At 26.4% G+C, this 23544-nt stretch overlaps 5 protein-coding genes across 13 annotated transcripts in view; 3 read left to right on the top strand and 2 right to left on the bottom strand.

The window, feature by feature from the left end:
- The window catches only part of LOC122569941, a 39004-nt gene extending 33527 nt beyond the window's left edge, over positions 1-5477 (top strand). For 2 of the 6 annotated variants that reach the window (XM_043731670.1, XM_043731631.1), the window contains exons 8-14: positions 472-733; positions 896-1111; positions 1196-1483; positions 1632-1845; positions 1961-2745; positions 3078-3193; positions 5353-5477. In XM_043731670.1, the coding sequence (XP_043587605.1) occupies positions 472-733; positions 896-1111; positions 1196-1483; positions 1632-1845; positions 1961-2745; positions 3078-3193; positions 5353-5392 (1921 nt within the window). In that variant the 3' untranslated portion in view covers positions 5393-5477. Of the gene's footprint in view, positions 1-471; positions 734-895; positions 1112-1195; positions 1484-1631; positions 1846-1960; positions 2746-3077; positions 3194-3258; positions 3391-5352 lie in introns of those variants that run through there. The other 4 variants (XM_043731660.1, XM_043731644.1, XM_043731650.1 and 1 more) reach the window with 4 other exon arrangements.
- On the bottom strand, positions 3366-4828 carry LOC122569983 (cytochrome c oxidase assembly protein COX16 homolog, mitochondrial). 2 transcript variants are annotated; one of them, XM_043731738.1, is made up of 4 exons: positions 4769-4828; positions 4463-4593; positions 4274-4382; positions 3366-3592 (listed from the first exon to the last, which is right to left on the bottom strand). In XM_043731738.1, exons 2-4 carry the CDS (start codon positions 4549-4551, stop codon positions 3515-3517), a joined length of 276 nt encoding a protein of 91 aa, XP_043587673.1. In that variant the 5' UTR covers positions 4552-4593; positions 4769-4828; the 3' UTR covers positions 3366-3514. The 2 variants fall into 2 exon arrangements, with proteins under 2 accessions (XP_043587673.1, XP_043587681.1); XM_043731746.1 differs by having other exon boundaries at positions 3366-3578.
- On the top strand, positions 5353-6523 carry LOC122569977 (U6 snRNA-associated Sm-like protein LSm1). Its single transcript, XM_043731724.1, has 3 exons — positions 5353-5477; positions 5801-5985; positions 6067-6523. The coding sequence occupies exons 1-3, from the start codon at positions 5432-5434 to the stop codon at positions 6238-6240; spliced, it is 405 nt and encodes a 134-aa protein (XP_043587659.1). The 5' UTR covers positions 5353-5431; the 3' UTR covers positions 6241-6523.
- A 1138-nt stretch (positions 6524-7661) lies between these two features.
- LOC122569487 lies at positions 7662-13286 on the bottom strand. Its single transcript, XM_043730653.1, has 8 exons — positions 13009-13286; positions 11236-11694; positions 10943-11112; positions 10631-10840; positions 10178-10554; positions 9753-10109; positions 8833-9603; positions 7662-8694 (listed from the first exon to the last, which is right to left on the bottom strand). The coding sequence occupies exons 2-8, from the start codon at positions 11358-11360 to the stop codon at positions 7942-7944; spliced, it is 2763 nt and encodes a 920-aa protein (XP_043586588.1). The 5' UTR covers positions 11361-11694; positions 13009-13286; the 3' UTR covers positions 7662-7941.
- On the top strand, positions 12605-22089 carry LOC122569373. 3 transcript variants are annotated; one of them, XM_043730436.1, is made up of 8 exons: positions 12608-12973; positions 15916-15995; positions 16768-16889; positions 17165-17547; positions 17626-17839; positions 17919-18468; positions 18560-18700; positions 19004-22088. In XM_043730436.1, the coding sequence occupies exons 1-8, from the start codon at positions 12933-12935 to the stop codon at positions 21832-21834; spliced, it is 4362 nt and encodes a 1453-aa protein (XP_043586371.1). In that variant the 5' UTR covers positions 12608-12932; the 3' UTR covers positions 21835-22088. The 3 variants fall into 3 exon arrangements, with proteins under 3 accessions (XP_043586453.1, XP_043586371.1, XP_043586286.1); XM_043730351.1 differs by having other exon boundaries at positions 12609-12973; positions 18557-18700; positions 19004-22087; XM_043730518.1 differs by lacking the exon at positions 15916-15995 and having other exon boundaries at positions 12605-12973; positions 18557-18700; positions 19004-22089.
- The last annotated feature ends 1455 nt before the right edge of the window (positions 22090-23544 follow it).

Here is a 23544-nt window from a genome sequence, read left to right as displayed (position 1 = left end):
GATATAATAAATATTTTCGAAACTTAGTATTATAATTAAATTGTCCTCATAGATATATAATATTAAATATGATTTGGTAACTGAATAGGAGATATCATTAGCTGCATTGTTTAGCTTATTCAGAGACATGCAAATAACTGCAAAATGTTTCGAACGAATTTAAATTATAAGATATCAAGGAGGACATATATACATTTCAAAAGCATCACGATATGGAGAATTATAAAAATAATATTTGACCATTGTTTTTTACATTCTATACTTTTTACCAACATTATATGTTCAATAAATAATTTGTTTGTAAATTTTGTATAATATGTTCCTCTTGGTATCTTACAACACTCATTTAAAACATTTTTTACATCATCCATAGTTTTCAATATATTTATGTATTTATAGATAAATCTAATACACTATGAGATAATGTAATATTTAGTTTCTTTAATATAATATATTCATGTACTTATATAGAAATAGACAGACAAATCGTCGCAAAGGTATTGAACTAATGCAAATGGGACAACATGCAGAGGGAAGAAATTTATTGAGGAGGTCCATAGATATTACACATGAAATGGCTTTAGAGTTGATCAAACAATGCCATGAAATGAATATTGATTGTATTGTAGCACCATATGAAGCAGATGCACAGTTAGCATACCTTAATATCAATGGAATTGCTGATGTTGTTATCACTGAAGATAGTGATTTAATACTATTTGGTTGTAAAAAGGTTCGTATTTTTCCTATATGATTGAAATATTTTCAAAAATTTTATATAACTGGTTTTATACACTTATAATTGATTTAAATATAAAAATAAATAAATATATATGATTTTATGTGATATCCTAAATTTCAAAAATACATTTACTTCACATATTTTATATTGCAGGTATTGTTCAAAATGGATTTAACTGGTAATGGTCTTTTAGTTGACCAAGAACAATTACATCTTGCAATGGAAATACCTTCTAAACAATTTAATATGGATGACTTCTGCTATATGTGTATTCTATCAGGCTGTGATTACTTACCATCTCTTCCTGGTATTGGATTAAATAAAGCACGAAAGTTTATAAAACTAAATAAAGACTGTGATATACATAAAGTAAATATTTTTACATGTATATCTACAAATTTTTTTAATTTGAGGATAAAATACTTAAGTATAAATATATATTTATTTTCATAGGCTTTAACTCGTTTAGGATCTTACTTAAATATGAAATCTTTAGTTGTTACAAAAGAGTATAGAGATTCATTTATATTGGCAGTTATCACTTTCAAGCATCAGTTAGTGTTTTGTCCTTTAAAAAGGAAACAAGTTCGTTTAAATCCACCTACATTTGATGTAACAAAAGAACAATTATATTATGCCGGTCTAGAGATAGATCCAGATATTGCATTGCAGCTTGCACTTGGGAACTGTGATCCTTTTACTCTAAAAACACTTCATGATTTTAATCCTGATAAAATGAAGGTAAATATTGTTAATAAAATTATTTCAGAAAGCATAATTTTTTTGTTAGCATAAGAATAAACATTAGACATGTTAGATATTAAATATATAAATATGTATAATAAGTATTAATGAAACGTTGAATATCATCAAATTTTGAATTTTCTAGAATAAAGTTAATAAATGCAATATTTGGACACAAAAAGCAGGACTATCTCAACATATTAGTATTTGGTCAAAAGAATATAAATTAGTACAAAATCAATTGCAAGACACTTGTCAAGGAAAGAAGCTAACAGATTGGTGTACTGTTAATTCAGAAGCAATTCTTCAGACAAATCGTTTAAGAAGATCTATTTTTGTAAAACAGCAAGATAATTCTGGTATGAAATTTATTTTTATATTATTATAAACAATAGTATAATAGTTATTGTATAAATATATCTAAGTATAACTTAAAAAATTGGCAAAAAATAAATAATTATATAATTATTACAGAATACAAACAACTAAACCAAAAGGAAATTTTAGATATATATAAATCTACAAATACAATGGATATTGAAAATAATGTAGATGCAAGTAGTCTTACTCCTAGTGAAGATAAAGTATCTCCTGTTTTAATTAGAAAACAAAATTTATTTTCAAAACGTTCATCTAGTATCAAAACTTCTCCAAGTCTTTTATCTACTAGTAAAAGTCGAATAAACGGAAGAAATATGCGTATCAGGCGAACAATTATAGACGAAGGAACTGTTACAGAAAGTAAATTTTTTGCTAAAGACAATACTCAAAGAAATTATACTCCAATAGATAATGAAATTACGAACTCAAATGAAGTTTTATCAAAAAAAGAAAACATAGAAGTAAATAAAAATAACCACACAAACAATATTAATTTAAAACTTTTAGTTGTAAATGAAGAAGTGGGGAAGGATGATCGTATGGATATTGATGAAGAGCATAATGCATCAATTACAAATGCATCAAATGAGTGCAAAAATATTGAATCCTTAAACGCTTCTAATTGCGATTTAGGAACATCACATTTAGATGTTTCAATGAATGAAAATATTGCAAAAAATGCTAATAAAAACGAATTACACAATTTAAATACTTCATTGACAACGTTGGAATTTAACATAGATTCCGACTTCTTAATTCGACAAGAAGATATAAATACTTCAAATAGTTTATTTACATGGTCTGATACAAAAATATCCACACAAACAAGTAATAAAATAAAACAAAATAAAAGTAGAAGTTCTTCAAATTTTCGCACAGTGAGTATCATTATTTTATAAGCGATAATTCACTGAAACTAAGAAGTGACATTAAATCAGATTAAAACAACGCAAATGTTTATTAAAGTTGGGAAAAGATAATATTAGAAAATAATCAAGAATATTTCCATAGTTGCTTTAACTACTGATTAATTTTTAGTATGAACACAAATCACATATATGTAATTTTAGAGTTGTGCGTAGATGTATATCGCCCGAACTTTTTTCGTCCCGTCCCAAACTGATATTCGGGACGATCTGCGCATCTCGGCACAATTGTATATTTCAACATTTTATATCTCACTCTCTTTCTCTCTCTTTCATACACACAGGTTCTAAAAAGTAAAATGAACACGACAAACGGTACACGGCGAAGCCAACAGTTACAATCACCAGTACAAAGGCAACAAAGTTTATTAAGTATGTATGGGTTTGAAAAAAAAAGTAAGTTTAATATGTTAAAATTTTGAAACTTTCTTTTCTAATTTAACTAACTATACTGTTCGTTTATAGAATTACATTCGTTAACGCACTAAAGTTACTAATTGTAAAACAAATGTGTGCTGTGCTACATTTTTTGTAATAATTTCTAACTTGTTAATTACTACAACAAAGATATGTATGAGGAATACTCAAGAGATTTTAATACAGAATTTATCGTAACTATAATATAATATAGATAACAATTTGTTATAAATATACTTTTATATACATACACTGTACATATATTTTTTTTTAAGTAAATTCTTTTTACAATTTCATTTGTTTGTCATGTTTGGATCCTCCCATGGTCGTGGTATACGAACGTTTTCCCAATTATCAATATCCAAGGTCTAGAAATATCAAGCTAAATGTAATTATGACTTACTATTTCATATAAATCTGTATATACCATATAATGTAATTTATACGTAATATATGTATCATAACAAAGTATAAAGTTTTCTGCAACTATTTAATATATTAATACAACTTGATATATTTATTTATTTAATTTGTATAATGTAATTTTAATATTAGTCAGTTGTTTCTATAGACGTAACACATGTAATTCATGTGTTTTATATACTAATCTTGATCATATTTGTCAGCAATCTTATTTGCATTTTTTATTTGCGAATAAAAATGCATATCTTTGTTCCTAATTTTAACACACATACAGTTGCTGTGTATAATTAACATAACTTAAAATAAAAGAATAAAATCGTAAATTTACTTTTGCATCAATTTGTTATATAAATCCCTTAATTGTATATAAGGATATAGTTTGTTACTCTCAAAAAGAATAGTTAAAATTTGATTATTTTCTGTAATGATTATTAACTGTTAATAGATATTTAAAGATATGAAGGAATTTTGGTCCAATATATTAATAAACAAGAATTTATAACACGTTTTTGAGTTGAAATTACCCTATTTTCATATAAAAAGTTTAAAAATAGTACAATTCTCAAGTTAGTAAAAATGGAATTTTTGAAATATTTAATATATAGATATTTTATTTAATAAAAATAATCGGTTTACTTACTTTTATTAGCTTATATTCCTCTTCAAGAGTACGACTTTTTTTCATTTCAATACCTCGTTTTTTAGTTTCTACTTTCAAATCATACGATGTAACTTTTGGATACTTATATCTGAAGAAATGAAAATAATTTAGTTAATAATTTTAAATTATACGATAGAAAATTTAAGATTGTAGTATTAAAGTACATACTTTAGGCTTACAAATTCCTGAATAAAAAATGTACCTCCTATAACAAGTATCATAAATGGTAAAAATTGCCAAAAATGTTTTCGCTTCATTGTATTGAAGGTTATGTTCTTATATATATGCCGGTACGAAATCTATAAATTATAGGTATTATTTGTTACGTATATACATTGCTATTATTATTTAGAATATATGAAATTATATATTTTTGAAGGTATTAAAATATTATGGATCAAAATTATAGAATATCAAAAGTTATTATGAATGATGTATAAAAGAAATTATGTATGCATGCATGTAAGTACTCACTCAAATGTTTACTAGTAATTTTTTATAAAATATAAGGCTATATGTTAAAATCGATATATTTTAAAGTAAGTATTACTTTATATAATAATTGTATTAAACTTTAAATAATACTTTATATAATAAGCCATTTTTAACGAAAAATATCGATAATTAGACGAGTAGTAGTATGTACGTATATAGATTATCATCGTATAGAAATGAAACTTTATACAAATATAATATATATGTTATTTTGATCTTTCTTATATTAATACAATCATTTATTTATGTAATCTGACTACTATGAAAGGCTAATAATAATCCCATAATATTGTTTGTATTATTTTCTTAATTTGCGGTGAATTCAAATCAATAACACATTTTACCTCGCTATACACACAAAATAAAATTCACCAAAATACATATATCGATTTGCGTGGATCTTTTAAGTAAATGTGAAAGGAGTGATGATTATAATTAAATTATTTTAGTTTGATAATTAAATAAGTTTATCGATAATATTAATTCGATAATAACAAGTTAACATAGTTCAAGCAATTATTGACGAACAAACGAAATGATTTTAATTTTATATCTCACTACAGGTTAAGCTGGCATATAAGATTTTTATTTGTTTTAATTTGAAAATTATTTCTATATATCAGAAATAGGAGAAATTGCAAAATGAACATTTTGCCAGGGACGGCATCTCTTCTCGAAGAACTTGACAGTACGTAATTGTTACAATTGTACATTTGTTAGGTTATATCAGTGTATTATTACAGTTTTGTACTTTATTCTTTAATTAATAATTTTTATAAACGCTATATTTATAAAAGCAAACTGTTATACAGTGTTATACAAATGTTTTCTTTTATCACAGAAAATTGTATTAATTAAATCTAGAACTGTATTATTCATATGTATATCTTTTTAAACCTTCGCAAATGATGAAATTTTTGATAAAATATAATACATTTTGTTTATTTTAATCCCTACTTTGATAAAAGTTATTTTCATTATTATGATATATTATACATAATTCTGATCTAGAAAAACTTATGGTTTTACTAAGAGATGGCAGAACTTTAATTGGATATCTTAGAAGTGTTGATCAATTTGCTAATATTGTACTTCATCGTACAATTGAAAGAATTCATGTTGGCAAAGAATATGGAGACATCCCAAGAGGAATTTTTATTGTCAGAGGAGAAAATGTTGTCCTTTTAGGAGAAATAGTAATGTCGTTATATAAAAGTCTTTTACTTAAAAAAACATATATTAGACTTTTTAACGAAACAATATAATTCTTATTATAGGACAGAGACAAAGAAAAAGATTTACCATTGACTGAAGTATCTGTTGATGATATCTTGGATGCACAAAGACGAGAACAAGAATTAAAACAAGACCAGAAACGACTAATAAATAAAACTCTGAAGGAACGAGGTTTATCATATATTCCAGATATGGGTCATGATGATATGTTCTGACCCATATCCACATCCTTGATTACCAATACTTTATCATCTACATCTTCACATAATTCTGAAGCATATGATACATGTTACACATCACTTTCTTTCTGATAATATCTAAAGGGGACAACTTGTGAGATGTGAATATATCACATAATTGTGAAGATAGAAAGAATAATTATATCCTACAATAGAATAATAATAATGTATATCCTACAATTTCTTTATAAAACTATGATATAATAGTACAATTCAAATTTGACATGTGAGATGTCAATAATATAAGAATTTATATAGTTTTAGTTTTATTACATTAACCCTGTATTTAGTGTGGAATATGTATCCACTATAACTTTATTGTACTTTTAAAAATCTTCAAACTTCTACTATATACAAAAATTATATTTAAATAGAAATCTATTATAATTAATAGATAGTCTTTTACTGACTATATTAAATACATAAATGAACATATTGATTACATTTACAGATTTCTAGCAATTACATATATATTTTTCTATGATCAGTTTTACATATCTTGTTTTGTATAAAGAATTCTTGTTTCAATAATTCCCTTGTATTTCAAACTAAAAATAAAGACGAATACACAATATAAAGGAAGATTTGATTCAATATAAAAATCATGTGTATAAAATGTTATTTATATATTACATGTTTAATAAATTTACAGAATATATTTCTTTAAAAATGTAAATCCACATTATGATCCAAAATATTTTATTTAGAAAATCCATATATATATATATAAAACCTAATTCTCAAATAATAAGTAGGTAATGCGAGATAAAATATTTCATATTTTATAATTTTTTAGCAATTGGAGTTTTTTTTCTATATTTGTTTATATAATACTAAATATGGTATTATGTTTGACAATTAATGATATGAAATGAATTATTTAAATCTGTACAATATATGTATATTATATTGTACTACATATATCAACAAATGTATTATATATATAAATATATTAATAAAATGAGTTTACAGTCATTGTATCCTATTTTTTATTATCTATAGAAGACTTCATGTATTAAAATAAACCAGTATTTATTACATTAGTGTATTAATTTCAAAAATCGTAAAAATTTCGTATGATACAGCAGATCAATAAAAAATAAATGTCCATTTATATATAATAATTGAATTATTATTAATGCTGTATATTAAAAAGAACACTGAAAGTAAGTGTTATCAAATTTCACAAACTTATATAGTTACGTAATTTATTGAAAGTTTAATATGAAATTTAAGTGTATCTATAGTCAATGTACTTTATGCAAAAGAGTTTATTCATATATAATGAATAATTTAACAAAATATATAATATATAAACTTTAAGAAAGTACATAAATTAAATGAAATAATACAAAACTATTCATTATATATTACGAATTTGAATGTATCACATATTGATATATTTTAATCTTTATTATAGAAATACAGAAGTAATGGAAGTTTTAAAAAATAGAAAGTTATATAATGAAAGTAAACTTTAAAATTTTGTTTTCATACCATTCATAAGAAAACCTATTGATATCATAAGTTTTTATATTAATATCTCTTTTCAAAGTAAAAGGTATTATTAAAGCGAAAAAGTATGCATAAAGATATGTATAGAAATGAATAAATTATTAATGTCATAATATGTTTAAACACGTTGATTTTGGTATATATCGTGATTATATCACTTTGTCAAAATGAAGTTTCTTGAAATGTGTCTTTTATTTTTACAGAATTTAATGTTGATTCGCTTAATTGCTTATTTCTGAAACCTTGTCCTTGTATGTTTCTTAATTTTCTAGATTCTTTTATTGATTTCTTAGAATCATTACGCTGTAAACTAGTTGCTCGTTTTCTTGGCGAACTTGCCACTTCCTCATTCTTCTCCGACGAATTCGCGCTATTAGTACTACCAGATGCAATACCAGAAGTATCAGATTCAGGTTGATTTCCATTTAAACAACAAAGTAAGCTTTCAGAAAGGCCATCCTCATTTAAAATATTTAAGTCGGATTCTGATTGTTCAAAATCTCCAGTACGCGACGAAAAACTGAGATCTACAGGACTAGCAGTTAACACACTTCTAGACAATAAATATTCCCTAAATGTGCTTGTTATAGACATTGTACTTTGTTGTTTGATTGTGTAATAGTCATCGGTAATTGATGTAACAAATCTTCTTTTCTCTGTTGTATTTTTGTTTAAATTTTCTTTATCTTCCAAGTCAATAACTTCGTTGTATACAATTTCGCTGTCTGTGTTATTGGGCTTTTGAGATTCTTCTAGAATTGAAGTACAATTTATTGGACCAATAATATCAAGGTTTGGACCATGTATGTTATTACTCTGTTGATTCCAACTATTATTGACAGAAGCGAGATTACATAGGTTTGATCCAGAAACCATCATTACTGGTTTTCTAGATCGGGGTGTCATCATTGTTTCCTGTAATCAATATAGAATATTACTAGTTTGAATTTGTAGTAAATTTACAATTATATATATAAATTATAAAGAAAGTAAACAGTGGTAAAAAGAAATATATAAAATAATGGTATTAGGGATAATATTATACATCCATACCTGCATAGCTTTTGTCATTTTAGTAGCACTTTGCGTAATTGGGCTCATGCTCTTATCATTGTTAGTAATAGGAGTTAACATGTAGTCATTAGTAACTAAGCTTTTGCGTAATAAATTTGATGGCGTTGATGTGTGGGCAACATATACATTCCAAAGTCTATTCTTCACAACAGGAGATAAATGAACACATGCATTATCAGAGTGTGATTCCATTTTTGAATGTTCCACTGCTTTTTTGTTCTCTTCGCTATACTTAGCTACAGGTATCATTTCTGTATGAGTTGCTTCTGACACTGAAAATGTAGGTTCTGAACTTTGTCTATATAATTCATTTTGACTTGTTTCATACAAAGTACTTTGAGAAGAATATATATCTGGTGGTTCACTGAGATGTCTAGATAATCTATCAGTATTAATTGCAGTATTATTCTCCCCTCTTAATTCCTTGTTAGAATCTTGCAAAGATATGTTCGCGTTACTTGACTTTGAATTTATGGATTCATCTATATATGATCCTTTATCTGATTTATTTATATTCCAATCATGATATTGAACTATTTGTTCCTCATTTATATTTACAAATTTCATCAATATAGCCTTTCTCTTGTCTTTATAACTCCTTAATGTGGGAGTATTAAGACTACCAGTACTATTACTAATATGTTTAGTATGAAGAAGGCTATCATTATTTGTATCATAATTTTCCATGCTAAGCTCATCATCTGATTTGCTAAGTAATACTTTTGTTTGAAGTAATGATTTTTCTAGATTCTGTGTAGTTAAAAACATGCAAATAAAATATATTAATCATGGAGTGATATTATAAGTATAATTATATGTTATAAAATTAGTATGCTGTTATGAATTTAAGAAGTATTGGCTATAAAAAATATTTTATTCTATATATATATATATCTTACCGATGACAATATGTTTTCTTCACTACTTGATCTAGTGATATTACAACCTACATTAATATCAAATTTTTTATGCCCCAAAATCTTTTTCTGGAATATGTGTTTTTTAATTGAATCTCCAAGACTTTTAGTGCGAAAATGTTTAACTTGTCTTGGTGTACCTTGACCATTTTCTTTATTAAATTGTTTTACAAGCCTACGTTTTTTAGCTGACTCTGGCATAGCTTGTATGTGAGCATACAGTTGTGCTAATGCTGCCTGAGTATCTTGCGTAGAATTTGCTTTTGCTGTTAATTTATGATCCACAAAACTGAATACTGTGTGTGCTGTACCTGTTGTATCTGGTATAGATTCATTTAACTGTAATAAAAGATAATTACAAGTTATTATATATTTAACAATTTTGGAAAGAGAAAAGAAAAACTTACATCTATATTTTTAGGGCTTAGTAATTTTCTTTCTTGCTCTACCCAATATGCTCTGATATCTGTAGCTAATTTTGGTGGAATTTCAAATAGTTCATTTTCCTTTTTAATCATGAAGGCAACTAAACATGATAAATTTTGAGAATTGATATGTAAAGCTTCTGGTGATAATTTTCTTGGACACATTAAATGTGGTGTAAAAAGTGTAGCAAGGCTATCACAGTTCATTTTATTATTAGATTCAAAACTAGCTGTCTTATTCAGAAGATTCAAGACATACTTAAGTAAAACTCTGTTTATAGATGGTAGAAGTAATAAAAGTAGTTGCAGAGATCTTAATAACCTTGCATCATTCCCACTTAAATCAGAACTACATAATTCTAAAATCAATAAAAGTAGACCTTAAAATAAACTATAACAATAAAAAAATCAAGTATGATTTAGTTAATTTTTTACCAGCAATTTGACAATGTGCAGGATAATGCAAATCTGATAACAATGGCTCTGGTAATTCAGCCAAAAATCCTTTTAATACTGATGCACAATCATGTACACTGTATCGGCCATCATTAAGATTCAATGGAATGCCTTGATACAATGCAGTTTTTAAATCTTGTTGCCTTGTTAATTTACCAGTACGTCGAAATATACCTTCTTGTATAATATCTTAAAATTTGTTCAACATGGAAATAAAGGAAAAACAAGTTATTTAAATATTTTCCAAATAATATAAATGTATATAGTGTACTGCATTATATTTTTACTTACTTTGTTCTTTAGATAAATATTCTATCAACTGTTTTACTTGATTTATTCCATCTTCAGATAAGCTAGCACCTTCAACTCCTTTTTGTAAATTAATTGTTGACTTAGGTTTCTTTGAGAAGCTTAAGAGACCCCACTTTTTCAACTTTGTCTTTTCATTGATGCAATCATTGCTGTATATATATACATAACAATAAATTAAAAAATTTATAAAGTTTATTTTATATAAACAAACAGTGTACCAAATTGTAAAATCAACTTCTAAATTCAAATTTTAATAACATTAATTATCTTACTCCTCGGTATTGAGGTCCAATTCAAAAGATAGATGCATTTTGACGAGAGTGTGAAATTGTTCTGGATTGACTTTTCGCATTCTAAAAGCCAATTTACCATCCACACCATCGTTAAAATCTTCCATTGTCAATTCCACAATAACGACAATTTAAACACGTTCTGACATCTTTAAATTTTATACACACGTTCGTTGCCGTTTCGTTAACGGCGGTTACTTTCATTCTGACTGAATGACTTCTGTTTCATTATAAATAACATGTTCATGTATATACAAATCATCTTTTATAAAATAATTAAAATAATTGACCAATATGAAAGACAAATCATAACGCAATAGTATCTTCGTTCATTCGTATTTCTTCTACGTATCCATTCAGCCAATCCAACTACACGATATTTACCACGAAGTAGTAATGGTTTTATAGTAAGACAAAACTAAATCCATTTCGTAGCTCCATCTAGTGGTATATACAAAAAATAGACTGGTATTATATGTATATTTAATTTCTCCCCTGATATTTATAAATAATACAGTACAATTTCACTTTGTAAAGATAAGCAGTAGCAGAAGATTGAATGATTTAATGAAATATATTTTTAAATACATATATTGTTAATATAAACACTATTTAATCTTTTATGATAGAGATGATTTTTTGTTCAAATTTTGGTATTTCTAAAAATACTAAAAAAAGTACTGTGATTAAATATCAAAGATATATAACAAATTTTAAAACAAAGAGTTACGTATTGTATACGTACATATTTACAATTTACTAATTTATTATTTTCAATGAATTTTTTATGATAATTCAATATTTATATCACATTGCAATAATATTATGTTAAAACAATCCAATGTATGTATATGTCTTTTGGAAAATATTTTGATAAAAAAGATTTAGGAAAGTTTGAAAATATTTTTTTTGGCTATGTGTGGAATAAGAATATAAAAATGTTAATATTATAATGTCAATGGAATAACTGTAATTATAACATTTAATCTTTTTTTAATTTAGGAAAAAAGCAGTTGGTATTAAATGTTTTGCAAATTTAAATAGTATATGTTAATTTTATTTCAAATACCTTTTCATATTTTTTCAATTTAATGATATTATAAGTATTATCAGAATCAGTAATTGTCAGCTTTTAAATAATCAGTTGGCAATAGCCCAAAATAAATCTTATATTTAAATGCAACGTAAGCATATCAGAATAAAGGATGACAATCCTATTTTAAATAATTAAATACAACTATTAAACGATTTATAGTTGATACATTAACCGAATTATATTAATCGGTGACTTATACATCTTATTTGTCAAGGTAAACATGTTTTCTGATTCATCAGGTCGAATAGAAAATAATTCTTTTCGATTGTTTAAAGTTTAAACGATTCTCCGTGATTTCTTTGGTTACCGATTGCTAGATAATATTTCAGAAAAAATAAAAATGTTATATAGAAAAACTTGTGATAACGAAAAGCAAGGTTGGCAGACGTAAAACACCTGTGACGATTATTAGTTGAATGGAACGTGGAAGGGATAACATGGCCACCGCCTGGTGACGTTCGTTCGCCGTCGCCGTTGCAATATCAAATGCTTCGAAAAACAGCTGGTAAACATTTATCAGTGTAAGTTACGTAGTTTTCACGCGGAAAACGCGTATTATATTCAGTGAGGAGTATAAAGCACGATGATGAACATGTGGAAAGTGCGGGAATTAATGGATAAGGCGTAAGTACAATTAAGTCAGTTACACGCGATCTAACCTTGCTTTTACTTTTTTCAACGCATTCCACTCTACTTCCTTCAATACGCTGCACGATTTTTCATTTATCCCTAATGTTGCTGTCACTGATAGTCACTTCGATTACATTGTTTAACGCATCATTCATGCATATGAATGTGGATCCTGTTTAAATCTTTCTTTTCTCGTTTAATCTGATATTCGCGAAAGATAAATAAAAGATTCTCTGTACTTATTTTCGAACAAGTTTTACTCATGAGCCTTCATAGTAGATTGATATATCGTATACTTAGGTAGATGGCAAAAAAACGTTTATTTACTTGGTCGAATATAAACTTTCTCATCAAATAATAACAAATTGCATAGAGTTAATGAAAATAATGTTACTATAAAAGGATGAAATAAACCACATTATACGTTTCATTCATAATATGAATAATACGATAGCGTTCGTTTATCTGATACTTTCTTTTATTATTACTATTCTTGTTGTACTTTTTATAAAATGTGCTAGCTTTCATAAACGTCTTTTTATTTATATATCTTGTTATCATGTTAATGTAAAGAATCATATATTTCCGGATGTAAATTGCAATCTTTTAGGAAATATATTACGATAAGTAGTATTGGTGTAACTCTAATTACATAATATATCTATTTTTGTATTGTACGATAAGTTTGTACGAAGATACCATCTGTAATTACAAAATAATTATTTTTTTTCCTTATTTTGCACTCTTGTATTTTTGTGTTTTAAACGATATTTAAAATTTTTAATATTATTAGAATTGTTTTTTTTTTCACTTGATAAGAACGTACGAACAAAAAGAACAATGTTTTACTACAATAGCGGCTGGAATTAGACGATAAGCTGTCCGCACAAGCTCACGAACAGGTTACACTCCATGATAAGCAAGACTACCCGTTGAGAAAGTCTTGCATATTTTAAGAGGAAGGAAATGAGATATTGATAAAATACCAGTTTTCTTCTGTAAAAAATAATCCATAATATTTATCAATAATAGTAATTAATATTTATAACAACAGAAATACATCACGAATCGCATATACATTAATTATTGTCCGTTATGTCTATTTTCAAATACATAAAAACTGTTAGCGCATATCGATAAAAAAGTTTTACAAAAACTTCGCAGATTATATTCTAGATTACTTATTATGATGTTAATTCATCATTTTTTTAGTTTTTTCTGTTCAAAACAATATCAGATTATTGTGTATGATTTTCACACCGTTAAGTTTCGCTTTCGTGCAGTTGTATTCAATGCGCGTGTAAAATATTCATAAAAAATTGAAAGTATAAGAGATTTACTTCGTCACGAACATTACATTTCTTTTCCTTTCCTTTTTCCTGTGTAACTACGAAATACAAGTATTGTTCTTACACCAATTCTTATTGCATTCCGTGTACATGGTCATAGTGTTGAATCGGTTAGTGGTTCTCAAACACTGCTAGTATCTATCCGTTTTTATTTTATGCTATCCTTTGATTCTTTCACTTCTATTGCTATTAAAACAACACCAAAGCGTAGTTCTTAATACGTAGTTACCGCTTGGATTTATTATTTCTTTGAAATGATAACTACACGTAGTTTCGCTCATGGTATCACGATCGAAAACGTGAGATTCTTTACGATCTGTGAAAATCGAGAAGCGGAAGGACACTATTATCTCTAACAGCTCTTTCTGAATACAAATGTAACCTGTAACTGTATATAACTATATACACGAAGATGTCTGATTCCAAACACGATTGTTATTACTCATGACGAACAGTTAATTTTTTAAATACCAGGCAACTCATGTTCTTCATTATTTTTATTATTAAACAGAGGACATGTGTGCAAATTCAATTATTAAGTCTATAGGAATAGTAAAGTTATTTATTATAGTAAAAAATGTGCTTATTATTCCTTTGGTTTTTTGCCAGATTATTATGTTAAATACTTTTTAAATATTAATAATAATAATGAATTTGTTTTTTAAATATTAATAATAATAATGAATGAGTTGTTAAAAACAAATCACAATGCTTACTTATAAACTAGAGTATTCTTTTATTAATAACTGCTTTTCATTTTTATCATTTATAGATATATCACATTTTACTTAATACTTTAAAATAAAAATAAGAGTTTATAAAAAGAAGGATAGATATCTTTTTATGTAGATATTTTTAAATCTCGACAAAAGTATTACATAATCGAGTGTTTGTACTCAATGTCCTTTTGTACCTGTCGTTTTGTTACTTTCTATATATACAACAAAAACATGATAAGATAGATCGTTTTCACCTGTAATAGAACTTTCGATTTCAAAATGAACGCGAGAAATTTAAACTGCACTGTCATTTCTTGTTCAGAAGTTCAGGAGAAGATAAATAAAAGTAAGATAACATTTTGGATGTATAACTGTTATACTTCGATAACGATCGCAACACTAAAAATTCAATCGTAAAAATTGGTATGGTCTTTATTGTTGTATATATATATATACATATGTACATGTGTACTTTGCGCATTTTAATAGCATACAAAATTATCTTACGTAAAAGAATGTATCTTGATTTGATCAATTTCATTTGCAACAAAAAGTTGAATTTCATGAAAACAATCTTTTTTCACAATACAAATATCGGAATTCCGTACCATGAAACATATGTTACTGGAAGTTAAAAACAGAAAAGTATTGTATGCAAGCAAAAGCGTAAAAATATTGCGCAATTAACAGGTGTTCATACAATCCACGTGAACACGGTGAAAGTAATTTTACTTTAGAATTAATAGTATTATCATATATATTGTTTATTGTAATATCTCATACGATCTATTTGAAACTATTAATACATCATAAAATATATACGTTATTGTATATATTTATAATAATGAAAATAAAAATGATATTACAGGACTAATGTAGTTATGAATTACACGGAAACAGAAGCCAAAGTTCGGGAGGCAACAAATGACGATGCTTGGGGCCCAACCGGTATAAAATTTTATGTTTAAAGAAATATTTAAACAAATATTTGTCAATTATTATGGAGTTGTAAATGTTTAAATTGCATCTGTCCAAACATATTGTACAAATTGTACGTTATAATGCGATGGTGAATGCTTAATGTTATGAAGGCAAAATGATAGTTATTGATCCAATGTTATTTTTGCTGACAGTATAGTATTTTTATGCGCAAGGAATTCTGTAAGATATACATAAATCGGTATTTTCGTTAAATAAAAAATAATAAGTAAAATTACTTTTGTTTTTAATACTGAAAATGCTAATAATATTACATACATTTACATACATTTTGATTTTTAATAATTGAATAAAAAATTAATTAATTATATTGGCAATTGCAATTTCGTCTTTAACAATTTATATTAATTGTCATATATTATATTATTTAATTGTTATATATTTAAAATTCACTTTCATTATGCAAAAGTAAGGTATTCGAAAATAATTGCATAAAAATTAGATTTTATACACTTCTGTATTCGACAGTTATCACTTGCGCATTTCTTCATGCAATAAATATGTAATTAAAATTACCAATATTAACTTTATGTTTACTGGTAAATATAATTTTTGTTTCTTATTAATTATTTCGTTAGTTATTGTTTCAAGACTTATTAAAGTTTCTTATATAAAACTCTATTAAACGTCTTATAATTTTCTGCCGACTTTTTAATAATTTTATCCATTGTTGAAGTTCGACATGTGGTAAAATTAATTCTACCGCATGTTATTACTTTAGGTGCAATGATGCAAGAACTGGCTCAGGCTACATTCACATATGAGCAATTTCCTGAGGTAATGTCCATGTTGTGGAAAAGGATGTTGCAAGAAAATAAACGGAACTGGCGCCGAACGTACAAGGTAAATCCGTTTCTGTTATATATATATATTTAATTCGTGTTATGTTAATAAATATATAGATATTTTATCAACAAAAATTATATAAAAGGTTTAATGAAAATTCTATTATAAATAAATAAAAGTAAAAAAATATATAGCTATTAATAATACAATATTATTAATATTTAATAATATCCAATGATATGTTACGTCAATGTTTATATATTTCTTTTATTCTTGTAAAATTTTTGCTAGTACCTTTATTTAATTAATTAATTCTATTTTCTTATTTTCAGTCTCTTTTGTTATTGAATTACCTAGTTCGCAATGGGTCAGAACGAGTGGTCACATCATCTAGAGAACATATTTATGACCTCAGGTCTTTAGAAAATTATACATGTATCGATGAATTTGGAAAAGATCAGGGGATTAATATTAGGCATAAAGTCAGAGAATTGATTGATTTTATTCAGGATGATGATAAATTAAGGGAAGAAAGAAAAAAAGCTAAGAAAAATAAAGATAAATATGTAGGTTTATCAAGTGAAGCAATGGGTATGAGATTTGGTAGTGGAGATAGATGGACAGATAGGCTAAAATGGGATAAAACTAATACTGATTCATATAATGATTGGGATCGAGACAGTAGAGGAAAAGGTTTTGAGGATACAAATAATAGGTGAATATAAAGTTTTATGTTTTCATTAGTAATGATCAAATGTCTTTAATATTGTTTATTTTCATCTTTTTGTAATAGTGATGACGGTGAAAGAGAAGATTCTGATAATGATGTTCATCCCAGTCCAAAAAGAGGAGGAAGAGAATACAGGGATACAATGGATAGCACGGATCGCGTTAATAAAACTATTACATCTACAACTTCAACAAATGCTTCTCCAGCAAGAGTGACAAGAACTATTAAAAAGGTAGATTTAGGGGCTGCAGCAAATTATGGAAGAGAACAATCTAATGTAAGTAAAAAAGTGTTAGATAAAAGAGATTACGGATTTTATAACAATTTATGTTGAAAATTCTAACTTAAATTTACAGAATGGTATATCTGGATCACAAAATAGTTCTTTATCTACTAAACAGAAGAATAAAAATGATATTCTAAATGATATTTTTGATGCTCAAAATGAGAATAATATCAAATCAGCTGTCGATGATGATGATGATTTTAATCCAAGAGCAAATACTCAGCCTAGTGTACAAACTCAAAATGCAAATACAGATTTTGGGGATTTTACTAGTGCATTTGGCAGTCCCACAGTAAAAACGAAAGATAACAGTGATGAATTTGCAGACTTTACATCAGCTTTTAACTCTTCTGTTACAATATCTAATCCCCCAGTGCAGCCACAACTGCCACAGACACAAGTAAATTTAATAGGCGCAACAATACCAAATATTAATAGTTCAGTAACAGATAATGTAAATAATGCGATGTTTATCAATGCCCAATCATTAAGCACTTCTTCTTTTACAACTATGCCTTCTACAAATACACTTCCCCAAAATTCTAGTATGAGTAGTAATCTACTTGATACTTTACAACCACAAATACTTAATAACCAGCAATCATTGAACAATAATACAGGTACATTATACACAATCATTCAATAACATTGAGTTATTATATGCTAAATAATATTTAATTATTTTAATACAAAATGATTATTTTATAGCAGCTTCAAATTCGGATCTTTTATCGGACTTAGATAGTTTAAATTCTTTGACTACTGGCTCTATGGATAGGCGGGTAAATAATACCAACAATACTAATCTCTTTTTAAACATGAATTCAACACCTGCCACAGCTAGTCATGGAGGTAAATATACATTATTTACTAATTTAAATGCAACTATGATTTTATGATTTAGTAATATTAACAATGTACTTTAAATTTTGATGAATACACTTTAGTATTACCTTATCATAAAATCAAGAGATCTGTAAATCTTTATTTAGAAAACAATATTTTTATATATTTTCTTTTTTATTGCTTATTAGTCCATAAATTTTTTAATTTGGAGGAAATTATGAATTTTTGTTGCAAAATTTTGCGTATGCTTTAGTATTGAAGACATATTTGAAGATAATGTAATGTCCCCAAGAAAGTCTTTCCTTGCAGCAACCAAGGTGGAAAAAAGCATCACTTCAGCTGAAAATCTTTCAAAATGTGCTGCAATTCGACTTTTGGAAGAATTGTGTTCCATGGGTCCTATCAAAAGTCATAATAACTTGGAAAAGCTGAAATCATATATTTCTGAATATATTAAATTTTTACCGGGTCCACTTACTCCACAAAACTACTGCAATCTCGATTTTTATCCAGAAATTGATTCTATGTTACATGGAAAAATTTTAGAAGAAATTATCGAAAAATTCGATCATAATTGGCCATTACAAGGAAATATTTTAGATCCAGTACTTAAGCAATTGATGATTATTGATGGTGCTACATTACCAATATTAGCTGAGTCTTTAAGTGCTTTAGTTTTTGCTTTGAAAGAAACAGAAAATGAGAGAAATATTTTTATCATTTCTATAATTTTGGAACAGTTAGTGAAAAGTGATTCTTTGTTTTCCGCAATAGTAAATGCATGCAAATATCGAATTCGAAACGTGATTCAAGAAGAAGAATTTAATGAAACGTGGCGAAATGTGGTGCAAATTTTAATCTCGTTGCCTAATCGCGTAGCTAATAAATTGAAAGATAAAATATTTGATAGTTTTCTCCCTCAAACATATCTTAAAATTATAAGCTTCCATATTGCTCGTGCAATATCCTTCATAAATATTGGACTACATTATGATATCAAACCAGAATTAAAATTACTCTCAGTTTTAATTAGTAAACTGATAATTACTACAAAGTCAGAGAATTTATTATCATTTACTAACATTTTAGCAGAATGGTGTTTTGAAAATAAAAATAATGAACGAGATTTCATTCAAAATATACTAGAAATTTTAAATACATCTAGCATAGAACCAGTAGCTGTACTATTTTTGAAACATTGCGATGTAAATCATGGAGTCCATAAAATTTTTGGTGATGTATTATTAAATTCAAATTGGAAATATACATTAACAACGAAAATTCCTTTAATGTGTTATTATAATGATGACAGTTTAGTAATAAATTTAATCTCGTACCTAGCACAATTTTTAGATAAAAATGATATTTTGATCGAATTACTTATGAAACTTTTAGATGTATGGGGTGATAAAAGTGCTTTAAATCATACCTCTATAGAGCAACATAAATATATTACGAAATTAATTATTACGTGCGTAAGAAAATCTAAAAGTTATTTAAGCAAGGATGATAAAGATAATATTCAAAGATTATTGTTCTCTGGTATATCCATTCATCTCGAATCTACACATATTATTTTAAGAGCAATAGGGATGTCTGTTGGTGAAATTTTCACTGACGAATTATCTGAGTCAGATACTGCACCAAAGCTTTCTTTCGAATATAATAATATGCCTGGCGAAGTAATAGATTTAGTACAATCTTTAAAAAACTTAGCTTTGGAAACAAAAAACGTAAAGAAGGAAGAGGATATTAAAAAGAGTAAACTAATTGTTAAAGATATTGAGTTTAACACATTGGGTGATAAGAAATTGTATGAATTAGGTGTTGAATGTAATGTTTTACCTAAACTAAGTACAAAAGTAGTAGATAATAATAAAGCTGAGCAAATCACGGTTATAGCAAGTTCAAACGTACCGACTGTGTCTGGTAAACAAATCTTGGAAGATAATGCAAAAGATATAAACAATATTAAAAGTGATGCAGAATTGGATAGTGACGACGATTTAGTACCATATGATATGTCTCATGATACAAAAGCTAGTGAAAAATTACGACCAGCATACTTGCGGGATCTACGTGATAATTTAGTAAATGAGAAAAGTTCTTCAAATCCAGATGTTTTTTCAGAGTCCTTAGAAGTTTGTGAAGAACTTATATTATCACAATTACCAAATGATGATGTATCTTTTGCAATTGAATTATTAGAACTTCTTGTTACACTTAAAGAATCCTGTTATGTAGAAAATTTTGAATTATTAACATTCAAAGCTTGTGTAGCTATAATGACTGTTTATCCCAAAGAATGTGCTAAATTTTTATGCGAGCAGTTTTACTTGCCAGTAGATAAATATTCTGTAAATCAACGATTATTTTTCCTTGATATATTGGCAGAGTCAGCAAGAAGATTATCAACTATTTCAATTCAGGAAAATAAGGAAGATACAATTAACGAACCTAAAATAAAACAAAGAACAAAAGAAACTTCGAACAAAGTGTCACTTTTCATTAATACCGAGAAAAGTCAACAATACAAGATACTATACAGTGATGACTTTGATGACTTTGTAAAGTCGGAAGATGAAATAAAAAATTGGCAGGAAATTGTTGATAGAAGAATTGAATCAAATACAAAAAGATACGCTCATAGTACAAAAGCTCTCAAAACATTTAAAAATAAATTTGGAAACGTTGCATCTTCATTTTTTTATCCATTACTTCATGGCTTTGGCAAACAAGATACTTGTTTGAACAGTGGATTACAAATTTTCACAGATCAAGAAAATATTTTACTAATTCGATTTTTGAAAACTTTGTCTACTATAATGATAGCAGCACAGAATTGTTTATTAGCCCCTAAAATGGGAAAAGAAATATTAGAATTATCATGGATTCTGAGATTCCATGATCAAGCAAAAGTTAGAATTGCAGTGATAGAAAATATTGCAGCTGTAGTTATTGCAATACCAAAACATACGATTATAAATGAATTATTTGAAACCATTATTGAAATACGATTGTGGCTTTTAGATCTATCTCAAAATATAATCAATGGTGATCATGACAAAGAATGTAGGAGTTTAGGTACTAAAGTAGTGTCTTTGATTGATTCTATTATAGGTTCAACATTCAATACATAGTTATTAATAAGATTTAAACATTATATTTATACAAACGTTTTTTAAAAATTATATATTTTGCATGTCATTATGAGTATAATGTATAAGGTAAAACATCAATTTGTATAATGAACTAATAACTTTTTTATTTGCTCCGTTATATATTACTTGTGAATAAGAATTAAGCTATTATTTAAGTAATGTAATTTATGTCACATTATATATTTTATATAATTTTTCATAATTGATTTTTTCAGCAATATTGTAATAATTTAATATTATGCATTAAATAAACAAGATACAAATATTTTTATCTATTACTAACTTCTAACGATTTTAATCTATTTTATTATTTAATAAGTTAATTATATGTAAATGTGATAATAAAATAAAATGTTAAGTAGATGTAGTACTAAAACTAAAACAATTGTTATATTCAGGAACTATTGGATTATCGCCAGTTACAAATCTTCTTACTCCTACATCTACTAATTCCAAAAATCAAACATCAAATAATGCCTCCATACAAGTTGGTTCTACATGGGCTGGTTCAGGATTAAATATAGATCTTGATAATATAATGGGAAGTAAAGTTAAACAAACAGGACCAGCACCAACAATGAATCAATTAGCAAGCAACAGTCCACAACATCAAACGAAACTTATGAGTAAGTAACTTATATGTGAAACTTATTTTTTTAATTGTCTTTATGATTAGAACAGTATCATATATATATATATGATATATATATATATATATATATAGTATTAGTATCAATACCTTTCATTAAATATATAGTGATAGTATCTTTTATATTGTTTCATTCAGTGTTATTATAAAACATTTTAATAACTATAAATATTATAAATATATATAAATGATGTGTTGTATATATATATATGAAACAGCTGAACCTCTCTGTTAATCTCTAAAATTTCGGTATATGACAATTTATAGTGTATAGTAAAATATATTTTGAGAAAGATTCATAAAAATAAATATGTTATCAGTAAATATGATTATTTTAGCAACACCAATGGGATATACATCACCAATGATTCAACCGCAACAACAAAAACAACAACATGTAAATCCAGCATTTTTTCCTGCATTTCAATGAAACTTTTTTAATAAATAAAAACTAATATTAGCAAAAGCAGAAGACATACATGAAATAACTTGGAATTAAAAACAACCAAGGCTTGTTGTAAACAATCTATTTATTTAATAAAAACGGAGATAAATTTTCTATTTTCTGGGCAAAGCAGTCTAATTATACAGGGTGCAACTGTAAACAATTGCATATTGTAAATGTCAAAACAAAGTGGTCAATGAAATATATATTGCATAATCATGTGTTCACAAGCAGTCAAAAAAAGAAGTATTTCAATTTCTGAATTTCATACATTTTAAGTTAAATGGTTTGTGTATATTTTGTCATGAATTTCGTTACAATTATTTTATTTAAAAGTACAATAGAAATTACAATTTATTGAAAACTAAATTGCATATGATCACGATGAGTGGTACATAAAATACGTGATTAATCTAATATTCAGAGCAGCTCTATAGATATATTTGTTAAACTAATAATTCTAGATAATATCCGTTCCCCCAAGTAACATTCTATAATACGAATGTTGTACTTTTTTGATGAATATTTATGTTACTTGCAAATCGTGTGGGAACAAATCAGGCAGACTTGTCTTAAATCTTTTATATATAATGTA

Source organism: Bombus pyrosoma, linkage group LG1, assembly GCF_014825855.1.
Source record: "Bombus pyrosoma isolate SC7728 linkage group LG1, ASM1482585v1, whole genome shotgun sequence".
NCBI lineage: Eukaryota > Metazoa > Arthropoda > Insecta > Hymenoptera > Apidae > Bombus > Bombus pyrosoma.
This window is presented reverse-complemented; position numbering and strand designations above follow the sequence as displayed.